We start from the raw sequence: 17,930 nt of genomic DNA, 5'->3' as shown, positions 1-17,930 counted from the left end.
GTTCACTTATAATTACTGTTCTTAATACGTATAATAAAAATCGTTGTATAACGAAAATGCTACTCTGGTGTAACCTAAATACGTCTAATGGGATTATACTGAAAGGAATATATTTTACGTTTATAAAAAATTATCCTATCTAATATAATTCATGAGAATTAATTTGCTAGTTATGACATCTTGTGGAACTTTGCATATATATTTTGACCACAAAATTAACTTTAAGTAACCTCGTCAATATTTTTATAAGAACCGATTATTAACAAAAGCCATAGGTTATTTAAGTGGGCATATTCGTGTAGGAATCTTAACGTTTTAAGTAAAGCAGGCCAGTCCCAGTTCAATCCTGAAGGCCTGGTCCGTTCTGGGCAGGTCTCTTACAGCCACATCCAGAACTGGCAAGCGCCCAGGCTTGTCCGTCTCGTACTGGACTATCGTCTTGGACCAATCTTGAGATTTAAACTGAAAGATACATTCAAAGTCCAAAATGAATATATTTCTAGATTTAGGACAAATATTTTTTGTTTAATTAAATACGATAGTTAATGAGATCTAAGATTTTCGCGAGTATTCATTTAAATGAAACTAGTATTATTCGGATTTACTACGTGGATTTTATTATTTAAAAACTACATAATCCCGACGTGTGACACCTCGTCTGCCCGTGATCACGGTTGCTGCAAAGTAACCGAAACGTCGGGACTATGTAGTTTTTAAATAATAAAATCCGCGTAGTAAATCCGAATAATACTAGTTTCATTTATACGATAGTTAATTTAAAATTAAATTATATGACAAATGTTTCTTTTCTATTTGTTAACATTATTCAATCAAGCAATTTTTTTCCGTCTGTCGATTGTTTATAAAATCAAAAATAGACCCCCAACATATAACTATAACATTATGAATATTAGTAAGATTGTTTTCCTTCACCAACTTCCCATGAAAGGCAACGCAAGTTTCCCATCCCTAACAAATTACATTTGATCTAGCAATAATAATGATGTATAAGATGTTCATGGGCGCAAAGAAATCAATTTTTTATAACGATTCCAACAAAAAAACGGTATTACCTGACATTCATCTATTAAAGCCTTATATCGCAGTCTGTTATTGGCCTTAGGAAGAATCTCGGCATCATTATAGGCCAGTAGTTTAAGGCCATGTTTGTAGTTCCTAGTGGCGGGGTCATAGTAGCCAACAATATTTCGACAATGAAGTGTGACATTCTGTACCGCTTTCACCGATAGCAGTTGTAGGTAAGTCAGCTGACTGTGCTCCGCTTTGTAAGATATCTGATGATAAAATGACTTTGTTATATAATTTGATAACTATGTAAATACTATTAGTTTTTTAAAATGGTTAAACTTACAGCGAACCCGTTATCCATCTCACTTAACCACGCCTCGTTTCTTTCGGAGTGGACGAGTTCCTCCGACATCATCGGCTTCGGAAATACACAGCTAGCGCCAGTACTTAAATCGCAGTGCACCAAGATCGCATCCTTGATATCACCACCGTTGGGATCTATCCAGTACTGACCTGATAGAAAATATTAGGGTTACCTCCATACTTAACTTAGCAAATCTAAAATGATGAATATGAAATTTGTTTATCCCAATACGCAGATTTTTTGAGTTAACTTTAGCTAAAGACCATAAACGAAAATTAACTCTACCGCGAATTAAACTAACACTTACCACTTTCGAAATGAGGATGATGGTATTTGATATCCCCACATGTCTTGGCGGGTGCTTCCTTAGAGCCATCAGGTTTTAAGAATTTGTCCAGAGAAACCTGGAGTCTTTCGTACGCTTTCATTACAATACTTTTCCTCTCCTCTGGGGACATATCTTCTTTGAAGAACCTTGGTGGCATTATGTTCGGATCATCTCCCATCGGATCTGGACCTTTCATCGTTCCTTAAATACAGATTTGAATATTAATATATTTTATGATTTTTTTACATGGATTTTAGATTTAATAGTAACGTAAATACCTTGTTGAAGCATAGCAGCAATTGCAGCAGCATCATATGCCAACCCTTCTCCAGGAGGTCCTGGTGGTCCAGGAGGTCCAGCAGATCCAGGTGTCCCGTGACGTCCAGGCTCTCCTGGAGGACCACGACCTCCCGGGGGACCTAATGGCCCTTGGGGTCCCGGACTACCATCACGGCCAGGTGGTCCTGGTTGAACACAGTGATTGATGAAATGATAACAAAATGTTTTTACTGTGATCAAATCAGAGTCTAATTGCAAAATCCTCAATTCAAATTTATTATGTTCCTCAATCGTCAAACTAAACTACCATCTTTTAATTGTTCTATAAATCTCTTTATAAATTTTAAAATAACTCAAATATATATTTAATACCTCTTGGTCCAGCGTCTCCATCCTTTCCTGGCGGTCCTATGACGCCTGGTAAACCTCTGTCACCTTGTCTTCCTGGAGTACCTATCAAACCCGGGAGCCCTGGCAATCCCGCGTGACCTTTCGGTCCATCAGCGCCGTTTTCTCCTCGCTCACCCTTAATACCATCCATGCCAGGCGGGCCCTGCTTTCCAGATGGACCTTGAGGCCCTTCTATGCCAGGAGATCCACTTTCTCCTCTAGGTCCTCGTTCTCCAGTTGCTCCAGGAGGTCCGGAGGAACCTGGAGGTCCCTATAAAAAGAAGTCTTAGTATAAATAAACTTTCTACAAACAAATGACACAAGTGGAATATTAATGTTTAATGTTTATAAGTCTAAAATTTGAATACTATTTACTTGCACGCCTGGAGATCCTGGTGGACCTGGTTGTCCTGGTTGTCCCATAGGACCTTTTTCACCCTGCCGTCCTGGAATACCAGGCTGACCCAGCTTGCCCGGACGACCTTCCGGTCCAGGTTCCCCCATTGGACCAGTCATCCCTTGTGGTCCAGGAGCGCCTATGGGACCTGGGGCACCGTCTGCTCCTGGTTTTCCCGGAACTCCACTTTCTCCCTAAGAATATTGCATCAAGAAAAGAAATTTAAATATTTATAAAAAAGATTAAATTCAGTTTTATGAAATATAAACCTGACTTATATGAATGTACCTGCACTCCTCTCAGACCTTGTGGTCCTGGTGCTCCAGTTAAACCTGGTAAACCACTTGGTCCTCTTTCTCCAGCTTGTCCAGGGATACCCTGCTGTCCTTGTGGCCCAGTTTCTCCTTCAGCTCCTTTTTCGCCTTTAGGACCTTCTGGTCCTTGTGGTCCAATTAACCCTTGAGGTCCAGGTGGTCCGGACCGTCCAGTATCTCCAGTCGACCCTTTGGCACCTGGTAACCCAGGAGCCCCCGTAAGACCCGGGCTTCCTTGAGGACCCTATTCAATGTTCAGGTATTATTTATAATTGAAATGGCATGACTTAATGATCTATTCTAGAAAAAGATTTGATTTGGAATAGTATCTTCCGTAACAAAGAACATAACCTTTTATTCAGTTCTATTTAGAAAATTATTCCTCACAAAATTCTTCCGAAAATCTTTATATTCTAAACATTCAGAGAGGTTAAAGAAATATAATACCCCAATAATGTCAGCTTACGCCTAATAATGTATTATTAAAAACAAAACAATAACCTGCGGCCCCATGTCCCCTGGTCTTCCCGGTAAGCCAGCACGTCCAATTTCACCTTTATGTCCTTGCTCTCCATGAGCACCCTTAGCTCCAGGTTGCCCTGGAAGCCCTCGTTGCCCCGGCTCACCAGAAATCCCTTGATCGTAAAAAAATGACTTATTATTTTAAAAATGTAATAGCCGTTATTTTTTAAGGATATTATATAATTTTGTAAAATAACTAAGACATGAATAATACAATACATATATATTCGAACATAATATGAACACTATTTAATATTTATAACATAGTTTTAAAGTGGACACGTAACCCCGAAATGTTGTTAAAATTAGCAACAAATTAACTATTATAAAATGTATGTAACAATACATTATAACGGTCCTTCAATCTTTACTAGCGATTACTAATTGCACAAAAATTTTTAAAACAACTTATTAAATTAATGTTTTTGGGTATAGGACTTATCACAACCTGGACTTCCTTGAGCTCCTTGTTGACCTTTGGGACCTGCATAGCCTCTATCCCCTTTTAAGCCGGGCATGCCTGTTAATCCTGGAGGACCAGGTAAACCATTATTGCCCTGAGGACCAGGGTGACCCCGCTCTCCTGTAGACCCCGGTGCCCCTGATTCTCCTGGCATCCCTGGTGTTCCAGCTTCACCTCTTTCGGCCGGCTCTCCAGGTGGTCCAGCAGGGCCTATAGGACCTTGAGGTCCTTGCTCTCCTTGGCGACCTATAACATTTACATGAAAAAGAAAATGCTTGATTATTGTCGCCGTTATATCTATTTTCATTTTATTCTTTGAAGCAATAAATAAAATTAAATGTACCCGCTGGTCCCTCTGGCCCCTGTGGTCCTGAAGATCCTCTCTCCCCCTTTTCACCTGGCAAACCGGACATACCACGTAGTCCTGGTAATCCCATCGTGCCCATTGGTCCTGGATGTCCCTTACTTCCACGAGGCCCTTCCGCACCCTAAATAAAAATAAATAAATTTGGAATTATTTTAAAATATAATAATATTTTCTTGATTTGATTTTTTTATTAATATTTACCGGTGGACCATCAAGACCCTGAGCACCTGCTTCACCCTTTTCTCCTGCAACACCTGGTAGACCTGGACTGCCTCTTTCTCCTGAGAAACCTCTTTCACCTCTTTGTCCTGTAGCTCCTGGTGGTCCGGCAGGTCCAGACACACCTGGTTCTCCGTCTTTACCTGCAGGACCTGGTGATCCTGGTGCTCCAGGTAAACCCTAATACCAATAATAAAATATATTTTGATTTAAAAAAAGCAATTATACTTAATTGTAACTTTTAAATAGTAAAAAACCGATAATAAATGCTGTACTTACAGGAAAACCAGTCGGTCCAGAAGGCCCTATGGGACCGCGTTCTCCAGTTGCACCAACGGGGCCTTGCGGTCCTTGACTCCCTGGACTTCCATCTCTTCCGGCGTCTCCTTTAGCACCAGGTGCTCCAGGTTGTCCAACATCTCCATCTTTACCATGTTCACCCTAAAATGATTAAAAATACATATGTTTGTATGTCTTTGTGTGTGTATCTCTGTTTGTGAATTGCCTTTAAGCGGATCTCACAATTTCTAAGCGGTTTTATGCAAATTAAAGCAATTTGTCTTATATTAATTCTTAGCTATGTTGTTTTATATTAGTTCAACAGTGTTAGAGTACCAAGTCCTTTTCAAAATAAATTCTATGGCATTTTGGCCTCTGAATACTAGATTAAGTTCTTCACGCATGCCACTATCTTCAAGTGTAAAATATTTTTTAGTTATTCATTGAGCAAACATGAAAGAAAATTATTTCAGCGGTGAATATTTTGTTTGTCGTACCTGCAATCCACGTTCGCCAGGACTTCCAATTAAGCCAGGTGGACCTTGAAGTCCTTGAAGTCCCTGTTCACCAGGCCTACCATCTGCACCAGGTATGCCTCTTTCGCCAGGTTGACCAGATTTACCTGGAATGCCTGGTCTGCCCATAAACCCTCTGGGGCCGAGAAGTCCTTGAGGTCCAGGTCTACCAATATCGCCGGTACTGCCTTTTGGACCTGGGAGACCAACAGCGCCTCTTTCCCCGGTTTGACCTTTTGGACCCATTGGACCGTCAGCGCCATTCAAACCTCTTAATCCTTGTAACCCTCTATCTCCTTGCGGTCCTAAGTTTCCCGGTGGTCCCCTCAAACCTCTTTTTCCCCTTTTACCCTCAGGTCCAATGCTTCCTGGCATACCACGCGGACCTGGTGCGCCAATTTCACCTCTTAAGCCAATTTCACCCTTAGGGCCTCTATCTCCTGGCTGGCCCTGAAATAAAAATAAGATTATATGATCAATATTCTTATTATGACAAATATAACTTATATGTAATCTTACCACTAAGAGTCGAGTTTATAATTTCTTTGAACAAACATGAATGAAACATGAACCTTAATTACGAAAAAACGTCGCCTATGTGTAATTTTGAGTTTACAGCAGTTAATCGTTCGAGCACATCATTTTAAATACCTTGGTGTCGATTTAAATTTGAGAGCAAAGGAAGAAAATATATTTAAATAAACTATTTATATATTTACGTTTCTTCAAAAATATTATACAGTTCTTTATTCAACGTGATGTTCACCTATTTTATCGATCACATTAAAGGTGAACGACAGTATTTTAATAAAATATAAGTAAAACTAGTTAGACGGTTAATAGCCCTATTCGCTTCTACTTACTGGCATTCCCTTCGTCCCTGGCAACCCAGGATCACCGGCAACTCCAGGCGTACCACGAGGTCCCGGAAATCCTTGAGGTCCGGCAGCGCCTGTTTGTCCTTGTACCCCTTTTTCTCCCGGTGTGCCATCTCTACCAGCTAGACCCGGGGGACCCACTTCCCCTGACTGTCCATTACGTCCTGGCTCCCCTCGTGGACCTTGCATTCCTTGGCTGCCTTTTGGGCCGACTGCTCCTTGTTCGCCCTTCAAGCCGGGGGATCCAGGAAAACCAGGTGCGCCAGGCTTTCCAATATTACCCTAAAAATGGTAAAAGAAAAAAGTCATATATTAATAAACTATAATATTTAACATACTATAAGTCGCCGAATATAAATAAATTTTAAATCGCACCATTAGTCCCGGTGATCCTGGAGCTCCGTCAACTCCTCTTATACCCGGAACTCCAGCAGGGCCTTCACGGCCCCTTTCTCCTCTCGGTCCGACAGGACCCTGATATAACAATAAACCATTCGATGAAATTAAATTATCAAACACTTATCAGGTAGATAAGAATGAATATTAATTTACAATAAAAAAGATATATTTATGAACTTAAAAACACACCGCGGGTCCATTTGGGCCCATAGGTCCAGGGAGGCCAGTAGGGCCCTTTTCTCCAGGCAAACCTTGTTCGCCCTTAGCACCGTCCTTGCCGTCAAAGCCACGATGTCCCTTCAATCCTTGAATACCAGGTATACCAGGGCTTCCTCTCTGGCCTGGCTGGCCGACAGCACCGGCTGGACCAGGCTCCCCATCTTCTCCCGGTGATCCCTGAATTAACATATGGATTTAGGTTTTTGATAAAGAGATTTTAAGAAATTGCTTTCTAATAATATAAATAGAAGCTGTCGCAGTCAACTCCAACTGTTTATTTAAAGAAGAAAGTATATCCTATGGGTTTATAGTTAAAAAAGATTTCTTACATCTTTTCCGGGTAGCCCTTGAGGACCTCTCTCACCAGCAACTCCTGGTGGACCAGGCAATCCAGGCTCACCGGGTTCACCTCGGGGGCCTTGAAATCCTTGAGGTCCCGGAGGACCCTGGGGCCCTAATGTCATAGAAGATTATAATAAGTCAAATTATCTAAGTTAGAGTGATTTCGATGTAAAATAAATACATTCCTGTATTAAAATCACAAAATAAGAGGTAAAGTGTTGGTATACAAAATTTTGTACCTGGAATTCCCCTAACCCCTGGAACTCCCACAGGTGCTTGCATGTAGTGATATGGATCGAAGGCAGGACCTTTGTCACCACCGGCGGCAGCTGCTAACTGAGCCAGGTAGGCGTTTACCTTTCAAAATATATTTACTTTATATAACTATAAATTATTTTTATGAACAAAGTTATCTTCAACACCAGTTCTCATGAATCCTAAAACCCATTGGTACAGGGGAGTATTATAAGCAAAGACGGTTTTCATATGTGAGAATTGCTAGTGATCAATTTCGTAATTTATTATCACTAATGTAGTTCTATAAAGGGGACAATTGTTTTACTTCCTTTTAAAATTCCCTTTTTGTTTTTGACAACGCAGTAGCTTTTAAAATGAATAGTAGTAAAATGTAGTGCTATAAAATATAAACATGAATCTCGTCTATAGTGTGTGAAGTCTTTATTGGAAACGAAAGTTAAATCAACCGGGGCAGACACAAAATGTGTGAAATTGAAGGGAAGGAGACAGATGAGTGGAAGGCACAGCGTTAGTTTAATCGTTTTTATTGTAGCGATTTAAATCTTGAAGATCGTAAGCACTCAGATCGTTTTCCTGTGAAAAATATTGACGGTACAAGGGAAGGAATATAAAAATAACCTAGTGCCAGCACTCGCCGTTATCAGATTCCATTGGACTCACTTCCTTAGCATTTAAATGAAACTAATATTTTCGGATTACTAAGAGTATTTTATTTTAGTTTCGGTTACTTTGCAGCAACCGTGATCACGGCAAATATCTCGTCTGCCCGTTAAAATAATAAATTACGCGTAGTGATCCGAAAATATTAGTTTCATTGAAATGAATACTCGCGAAAGTGTAAGATCTCATTACTTCATTAGCATACCACACCTGAAGGTTTCAAATCATCAGGAAAGGTGTATAATAGTTGCTGAATAGTGAATTACGAATTAAACGAGATTGAAGCGAAACATCGAGTAGAAGTGAACAGCTCCTTGCCTTGCCGAAACATGGTCTTATTAAACGCATTGTTACTTGCTTACTTTAATATCATTATTTAATATTTAATGAACAAATTGAACATTGGAAACCGACATTATTTATGGAACAAATGATTATTTTGCTTTCTCTTTCATGTCACCACTTACATCAGGCATTGGTCCGACCGGTCCTGGAATGCCAGGTGCCCCAGGGACTCCATTAACGCCAGGGGTCCCTGGAGGTCCGGGGGGTCCGTCGGCCCCAGCCTCCCCAGCCATGCCACGAACCGGTGGAGATTGCGGCGGTACCAATGGTGTTGGACGGATCGTGCCCGGGCCTTCAATTACAAGTGCAATAAAATTACAACACATACGTATAAAGATAATTTATCCTTTTATGAAACATAATACTAATATCACTAACATATTTTATTGTAAACAAAGTTAGTTTATCGTGTAAATAGATCAATAGAAGGAGATCTCTGATAAATACAGAAAAGAAAAATATTTTCTACTTATTGATTAATAATATAAAAAAATAATATGTAATTTTTTGAGTAGCATTCAAAATATTCTCATTTTTAAGCTCACTAAAGAATGATGATCTTAATTTGATGACTTACTTAAAAGACAAGATGGCAGCACAGAGCAATTGATACGAGTGTTATAACACTGACAGAGCGTGCAGTTGTCTCGTTTCCAGGTTTCCCCTTCAGAGAACGAGCGTCCTATGTCGAAACATCTGGCTGATGGCGCTGTAACCAAAACAAATTGTTTCACTAATAAAACATAACATCTTGAAATTGGTTCCGTAGCACATATTTTAAACGTTTTGTAAGTAGTCTCTCATTCTTTTTAAGTATTTTAGTGAAATTGTTACGTAAGCCCAATATATTAAAAATTATATGAACATCGCCGGGCCAACATCGTTGTATGGATAAAATATCATATAACGAGTGACGCCGCTGACTCCGCGGAACGAACGCCAAGCCGTGTAAACTAGAAGATTCCTGATACCACACAAGCAATGGAATGGGATTGCTGTACTAGCATCGGGGCAATCATGTAGTCTTAGGTATAGGTTATAAGTTTTAATATGTTTTATTCTTATTATAATATACATATAAGTAAGATTCTTAATTTTCTTGGAACCTCTGTTTCTAGTTTCTACCCTTTATAATTAAATAAATATCAAGATAAAGATTATATTATATATATATCTGTGTGTGTGTAAATAGATATACAATATAAGTAAAGACCCAATTTTCTTGTGTGTTATATATTTTTCAATCGATTCTAATAGAGCAAAAAAGGTGTTCATACCTCTCGTGGGCGGCGCGGGAGGACGTCGAGTCGGAGTTGCTTTAAAATTAACATAGAGTATTATAAAATATAATAGATAATAATTCAAATAATCTAAGTAAAAAGTTAAATAAATCTTACCAGTGGTCGATTGAGTGAAGTCTCTTTCTGCAAGTATAGCTGGAAACGAAAAACATTTTAAGACCAAAGATAGAGCAAGGAATTTCTTCTTATAAATGTGATATCAACATACCGTTTTCATCTTCTCCAAACGGATTATAATCATCATAATTCACGAGATCTGGTTCTTGAGCTTGGGGCAGTTCCTCTCGGACCTCTACCAGGTCCTTGCAAGCCACTGGCAGCGCCAGCACCGCCAGCCAAACTACTGACACTTGCCACATTTTACCTGAAAATATGACAACCACTAAAATAAAACATAGAAATAAATAAATAAATGATAGACACTCGATTTAACATTTTAAATTAATTAAATATAATTTCCAAACATTCAATAAGATACATCGTGTTTTTTAAGAGAATTAATATACTGAATATCAATATGAAACTTTTAAAATAGCGAATGAAGATCTCTTAAGAACAAGAATGATAAGTAATTAAGAAATCAATGTCCTATTCTAGCCATTAAATTAAAACTTCTATTTAGCGAGTTACCATCAATTCAATTGTATTCTCTAACCAGTTATTCCCAGGAGTCTATCAAATTCTCGGCGTTTTAATAAATTAGGGCAACACCCAGAGAAATGTTATATCTCCAATTGTGCCAGTGACCGTTTTGGAGTGACAATGTGAGCATATGTCTGAATAAAGTTGACAGAGTCAAATGACGGTTGTAATTAATTTTAGCAACAGTTCGACCTTATGTTTGTTACCAATTGTATCCGTAGCATCCTCACCTACTTTATATTTTGATTTACTATTTCGACCTATCAATTGTATGGAATGTGGTGTTTTAAATTGTTCGTATGCAAACGACCAGATGAAGCCGTCTATGATTAATAACACATAAATAGGTATAGCCATTTCAATTAGGTTAGTTCAAGTATTTATTGTGCTGGCAACTATTTTAAATTACAATTTTAATCTAGCTATTCTTAGTATCTATTTTAATATAGTCTAGTTAATACTACATACTAATTGTGATCACGGCTTCACTCTCGTACTTGTTCAATATTAAAATGTATTGTATTTTTTTCATGGATACTCTTTTTATTTTATTAACTATGTGAAGTTGAAGATTGTAAGTTATTTGATATGTATAGTTAGCTTTAGACAGTAGTAAGTATGCGTAATTTTGTCTTATTTGTGTGATGTTTGAGAGGTTACTAAAATTTTTTCGCAGTTAAAATTATCTTCTATATTATGGTTTTCACAATATTTAACAAGGAACTAGTCATGCTATAAAAATCGCCTAAAATAATATATTGATTACAAAAGTCTCTCTCGTTTTTAGTATAAAAATAATTAATGATTTTACCAAATGATTTTGTTAATGTTGACTAATTTCAGAATGAAAATTTACGGAAACATAATTAAAAATATAAATAAAAATTATTGAAAGTACCTACGTGATAAAAACAAAATTACTTTTAACAAAACTGATTACTATTTTTTTTAATTTTTGTTTCTCATAAAGTAAGTTTAATTATGAACAAATTGTCAAAATCTTGTTTTTACGGATGATTGTATCTAAAACTATTACAAAACACATTTCTTATATACATTCTGTATTCCGCAGAAGTCAGAAAACCAAAAAAAAATATTTTCCTATGAAAATCATGTTTGTTATCGTCATAGACGTAATTGGATTTTGGCTAGAAAACACTTTATAACAGAAAATGCCAACCACAAAAAAATCATTTTAAGTAATATGAAGACCTTTTTCAAGGATTTTCATTTTCTTTTCCACGTATTACTTTATCTCGTTCCAAACTTTTCTAATTTTATTTTTGAGATTCCCAGAAAAATTTAGCCTCGGAGAGAAAAGATACTTTTGATTCAGAAGTAATCAAACTGAGGTCTGACAACACTCACAGGGTATGTATAGCTATTATCTGACCAAATACCATTTCAATAAATAAATTCAATCTTACAGATAAAATTATATTCCTATACATTTTTTTGAATTAATATATATATTGACTTTTGTCAGCTTTTTACCTTCATATTATTCGTATAAAATGGCAGTGACAAAGTTTTTTTTGTATATCTTTCTCTCTCAGCCCAAGCTAATTCAGATGGAGTTAGTAATACTTAATCTACCTTTATTTAATTATTTTTTCAGCTTATTCTATACACATGCTATTTTTTTTAAATTATTTTTATTTCACGACGAGGTCACGAATAAAACCGGTTTGTAATGCTTATGTTAGTCATTTTTTATATCACAAAGTATTTGCCATGTATTTCGTTAGACATGTCCACTAACAAATAAGTTAATCTTAACAGTGATGAAAGTTTAACATGCTTTTTTCAGTATATTAAAATTTTCTCACCTACGTGTTGTGCGTAAGTAGCGCGGCCCGCCCGCGCGCCACAATAGCGCCTGTGATATCGAGGTACCAATAAATATGCGCGCACGCATCAACTGTACGCACCGAAATCTAGGAATACAGGGGTTTGGAACATTTACATCTTATACAACCCGAATATTAAATAATAAGTAAATAAATTTCTTTCTTGGAACGTGCGTCGAAGGCAGCCCTAGTAAAACATTTCAAATTTGATCAGGTAGAGAGAGGAGCTTGGACAGTGGAGGTGAGCGTTTAACGTGCGTTCGATAAGGCCTCTTAAACCTACACCCGGGTCGCAAGTCCCAGTCACTGTTGAAGCTCCTCGCCCTGCAGCGCGATGGACCCGGACACGCACGGTGAATCCATGAAACGCTGAGAGGTTTCGTCTCACTTATAATAAAAACGAATTAATTTCTTTTCGTTACGAAAATTATTAATTTATTACCCTTTATTCATATGCAATATATTAATTACAACAAATTATATTTTAGCATACCAAATGTTAAGCGGTCCATCGTATAGAATGTAGGTCGTGATCTAATGTGTATTTAGTGCGGTCCAGCGAACGCGTCCACGAAACCAATTCTTAGACAAATGACACTTTTTAATGTAAGGGTCAACGTAACACTCGCCTCTCTATTAGACACAATCACAGAACATTTCGATCATGGAAATAATCTGGCAATAAATAAAATAACCAATCAATCGTAAATTAAATGCAAATATATTAAATCTATTTATATAAAAAATATACTGAAATGCATTTCAACAATAAATTTGTTCGTTATAAATACAGGTTTGAAATTATGATAATCTGTCTAAGATTGTACAATTGTAATTTTAAAATATTTCTGAGATATAATCGAATAGGAGAAATAAATCTGGGAAATGTGAAAGAATTAAAATTAAAAAAAAATTAAAGTTTAAATGAAACATACAGAAAATTAATATACTTTTTACTCTACATTTTGCTGCGGTTATTACTCTGAGGCACAAACACATAAAATTTAACATAGAAATAGTGAGGAATAAGGTCGGTGACAGTTATAATGGTTGATTTACGATATAAATATCTACATCGCAATCAACATAAATGGAAAACGAGCTACATGCGAATGAAATAATTTAAATTTTGAAATATTATCATCTTGTTTACATATTCCCATTTAATAAGCTTTAAGTAATTTTTGTTTATCTACAAAAGTATCGAGCGTTCCTCAATGACATTTCAGAATCACACAGCAACGAGGGTAATAACAAACTAGAAAACTTAAAGAGAAAATTAAGTGAAATAGAATAGTGATTAGTTTAATTATTAGTTACAAACAAATAAAGGATTTCAAGTAGCCAGCAAATTTTCTATTCGCTACGATTAATGCGAAAAACTGTCTCAATTAGACTGTTCAATTAAAACCGCAAAATAATCACATTTTCTTCGATAAAGATATTAATTATAAGATCGTGGTGCTATAAAAGCTATGCTATTTATAAGCCATGAAAATAAAACAATATATTCAAAGTTTTTTTTTTAAGTTTCTCTAAATTACACACATTTTATAGAAACTTTAACTACTTATTTTAAAAAACTTCCATTTTAATACTGATTTGTCATCTAAGTGAGAAGTCTAAATATGAGATTTAAAGGGCTAAAACTAAGTGGACGATTTTGACATTGTTGCCATTTTAATATCGTATCAACATTTTAAAAAACAAACAAACTCTGAAGGCTTGAGATAAAAATTACTGTACAAAGGCTTTATGGCTGTGGCGCGACGCTCTGAATTCGTTGCTTTATGAAGCAATTTCTGAACTGTCTACTAAAAATATTTGAATGCCGTTTTGCTACGCTTATCTTGGAAGCAATTTTAATGTCTTTATATCTTTATATAAAACTGAGGTGACATTTCTTGATAGTATTTGATACTCATTTGGTCTGACACCTTGATCTGACGCCGCTTTGATAACTTTAATAATCCTTACTGCGATCTTATACAAAGCTGTTCAGGTTTTAAATTATAAATCTACCTTAATAATGTATGTCAACATTTATTAATTAAATTCTTAAAACCATTTCAAATCTGTCAACAAATCCATCGTAGAAAAGAAAACTATTAATTTTTATTGCTTTCAAAATCCAAATTTATTGTAAAATTAATAATAATATTATCTAGTCCATCATACATTACGGTCATGGGTTAAATTCAAGTGACATTAACCCGAATAGATCGCCCTTCGAAGGACACACCAATTGTCTCAACTGATGTAGATACTCCACTGAACCAATTCTCCACTCGGCTGCAATATTTACATGACATCATATTTTGATTCAGAGAAATCTGTTCATAACGTTATTGCTAAGCAGATATAGTTACTTACAAACAGTGGAGAGTGGGATAATAAAATATAGAGGTTGCGTAATGGTAAGAACAAAGTTACGTAAGGCTGTATGTAGAATTGGGAGGAGAGTGATGTATCGGAATAACTCCTAGAAGGATATCTTTTCATCCTTTCACATTTAACGGTCTATACAAAAAGAGCTTGGCGTTCTTGGTGTGCTTTCTATCAAGGAATATAAAAGAAGGAAGAGTCTTATTTGTTATTATGTAAGAAATTATAAATTTGGTCCTCTGCTACTGCAATGTTCACTTTAATTGTCTGAAGGGATAGTACAAAAAGATCCATCTTCAGTACTATAAATTTTATACCCATTAATGAAGACCTCCGGAGACTATTTACTACTAAAAATACGCAACCTAAGAAATATTCTTCATTGAAACGCAGATTTAGATTATAAATACTTAAAATAATTGCTGTCTTACGTTATAATATTTTTATGTATAGTATATTAAGTTGTTTGTCAAGTGAAAAATTTGTTATGTAGTGGTTTTTAAATAATGAAATAACCCAAACCAATAACCATAAAACCTTACTGAAGTTAATAATTAATAATCTTATTATGGAGGCTATACTTCAATAAAAAAAAATAACTGAAAACAAAAGTATAAGAAAAATACTATTTTGACTCTAATTAGACTTTGCCGTGTACAATATTAAGGAAAGAAGCCAATGAACTAACTATTCCTTGTTCAACGTTATTTAATTTGAAGCCTTAATACGAGTACACTTACCAAAAGTTTTTCCGTCAAAATGAATACCAACAGTATAAATTTTATTCATGGCTACAAATGTTAATAATAACGTGTTCTAAATTTTTTTTAAATTAAAACTTGGAACCACAGATTTGACTTTAAGTCAAAACTTATCATATTTTTTAAAACAAAAAATCAATACGTTTCAACACTCAAGCCTTAAGACGAGTTGGATGTATGTATGTACCTTACAAAAAATTACGAAACTAAATAAGTCACGAAACGATATCTAGCTGAACAAATATTATAACACAAGGAACAATATATATTTGAACCATTTACTCGTTACATATATATACCTATATATGACATGAAAATAGGATTTATCCTTTAATAAATTTTCATCTTATAAAAGAGCCATGTTTTTTAGGCGCGGCAAATGGAAATAATGTGTTTTAATGCAATAAGAGATGACAGGTGAGATATGGTTGTTATGTGTGCCAGAAAAAAAATAGTACCTACGTACATTGAAAATATTACACATATACATGTAATTGATAGCCTATTATTTTTTTTTCCTTTTTAATAGTTTTTATATATACGTATTGGAAATCGACTATCAATTCTTACGTACCTTATAGATAAATTTTCATTTGAAACTTTAAGCAAAAAAATTTAACACGCCAATCTCTCATTGTTAGATTGTAACGTTTTGTACAAGTTACGTTTTATATCAGAAGTAATATTTTCAAGGATTTTGCCGACTCGAAGTTCTTTGTGAACGGAATGTTTCATTAAAGGATTTGACAGAAAAATACGACCCTCATTGGTCTTTCAGTAAATATTAGGATAGGATAAAATTCGTTCCGATAGCACTCTCGAAATATATTCAGATTTTAGTGGTACGCAATTTGCCAATTGAATTTAGCCTTCCCACTAATAAATGTGAAAGTTTGTGAACATGTTTGATGTTTGTTACACTTTAAAACAAAATCTACTGGATGGGTGTTAATGAAATTTGACTATTGTGGTAAAGTAGATCATCCAGTAGAATAATATAATACGTAGTTTACAACTGATAACGACAATCCATATATTTAAGGAGGAAACATAAATGATCCATTTCGTACAAATTCACACAACACAAGCGACAAATATGTATCTATTGAATTAAAAAAACGTCACTCGTTACCCTCCAAACCCAATTCAGACCCGAACCAAAGCGATCACATCGAACAGGAGTTAGTTTTCTACATTATGTAACATTATTAAAAATGCAAAAAAAAAAAACATTTTAAAAATTCTCGCACACATGATGTTGTAAATTGTCATTACATTGTATATGGTAGACAATGGACAGCGCTCAGTGAATATTAATACATACTTACACCCCTAAACTCAGCTCAGTGACAGAGCGAAAGCCTTACACAGCGCCCGCGTAAGCCTTCAAATAAAAGCCTCAGAATTATCTAATAGTGATATTGGTTTTCCATAATTTATGTAAAATGTACGGTTGGTTACTCGAGAGCGTGCAGCACTTCATCGTGGTATGTTCTGATTATAAGATATTTACTTACATATTAAAGTGTTTTTTTATCTATATATAATAAATAGTTTAAAATAAATTAAGGAAATCCGTAAAAGAATATTCTAAATATTTTTATTTTGTACCAAAATATGAAATGGAGTACAAAAAAAAAACTTTTTTAGTAATAACAAAAAGAAGAATATACATTTAAAAGAATTTATAATACTATGAAAATTATAATAAATATAATACTTTGTAGATAATGTTAACTTTGTAGCTTAAAACTAATTGTTTTAAAATTATCAGTCCCAATATTTTGCTCATTCTTTAACGCACGTACAACTTACATCTACAATTAGTTACACTAAGACTGCCATATAATTTTGCTAATAAATTTTTAATTTTCTAATAAAGCCTTATCTTATACAAATAAGACATGAAAATAATGAAAATTAAATCTATTTCTTTATGTAATTTATCTCATTTAAATGTAACTAATATATTCGGATTACTACGCGTATTTTATTATTTTAAAAAACGATGTACATACTGCCGACGTTTCGGTTACTTTGCAGTTACGTGACGTGATATTTCGTCTGCCCGTGATCACTGTTGCTTCAAAGTAACCGAAACGTCGGGAATATGTAGTTTTTATATATATACATACTATATATATATAAAATATACATTATATATTAAATATATATATATATATACTACTATATACCTACTATGCCTTTACAAGCAACGTCTGCCGTGATAATGATTAACAAATAAGATTTAATTATTACACCTAATAAAAGGCTTACTGTTCAGAAATATTAGAATTAATAATTAGAAGCCTTTTTAATATTTGTTCATTGATGTTATTAAGAAAATATATTCTCAAATCAACTTATACATTGAAAAGGAAAAGGTTAGCTTATTATCATATTGAAACGCCTTTAGAACGTGCC

At 35.1% G+C, this 17,930-nt stretch overlaps 2 protein-coding genes across 2 annotated transcripts in view; one reads left to right on the top strand and one right to left on the bottom strand.

The window, feature by feature from the left end:
• Positions 1-10: 10 nt before the first annotated feature.
• Positions 11-12,371, bottom strand: LOC116769212 (collagen alpha-1(I) chain-like). The gene is made up of 25 exons (XM_032660252.2): positions 12,340-12,371; positions 10,077-10,232; positions 9,965-10,003; positions 9,845-9,883; positions 9,145-9,276; positions 8,690-8,859; positions 7,544-7,661; positions 7,292-7,416; positions 6,933-7,139; positions 6,720-6,818; positions 6,330-6,626; positions 5,449-5,916; positions 4,952-5,113; positions 4,655-4,852; positions 4,430-4,574; positions 4,072-4,332; positions 3,603-3,736; positions 3,076-3,345; positions 2,766-2,981; positions 2,373-2,661; positions 2,000-2,185; positions 1,701-1,922; positions 1,373-1,542; positions 1,074-1,295; positions 11-462 (listed from the first exon to the last, which is right to left on the bottom strand). Exons 2-25 carry the CDS (start codon positions 10,225-10,227, stop codon positions 316-318), a joined length of 4,467 nt encoding a protein of 1,488 aa, XP_032516143.2. The 5' UTR covers positions 10,228-10,232; positions 12,340-12,371; the 3' UTR covers positions 11-315.
• Positions 12,372-16,507: 4,136 nt separating this feature from the next.
• LOC116768863 (soluble guanylate cyclase 89Db-like) overlaps positions 16,508-17,930 on the top strand; it is an 8,593-nt gene continuing 7,170 nt past the window's right edge. The window contains exon 1 of the mRNA XM_032659709.2: positions 16,508-16,993. Coding sequence (XP_032515600.2) covers positions 16,952-16,993 — 42 coding nt within the window. The 5' untranslated portion in view covers positions 16,508-16,951. The remainder of the gene's footprint in view (positions 16,994-17,930) is intronic.

This window comes from Danaus plexippus, chromosome 5, assembly GCF_018135715.1.
Source record: "Danaus plexippus chromosome 5, MEX_DaPlex, whole genome shotgun sequence".
In the NCBI taxonomy this organism is placed as follows: domain Eukaryota; kingdom Metazoa; phylum Arthropoda; class Insecta; order Lepidoptera; family Nymphalidae; genus Danaus; species Danaus plexippus.
Note: the sequence above shows the minus strand (reverse complement) of the source record. Positions and strands in the feature narration are given on the sequence as shown.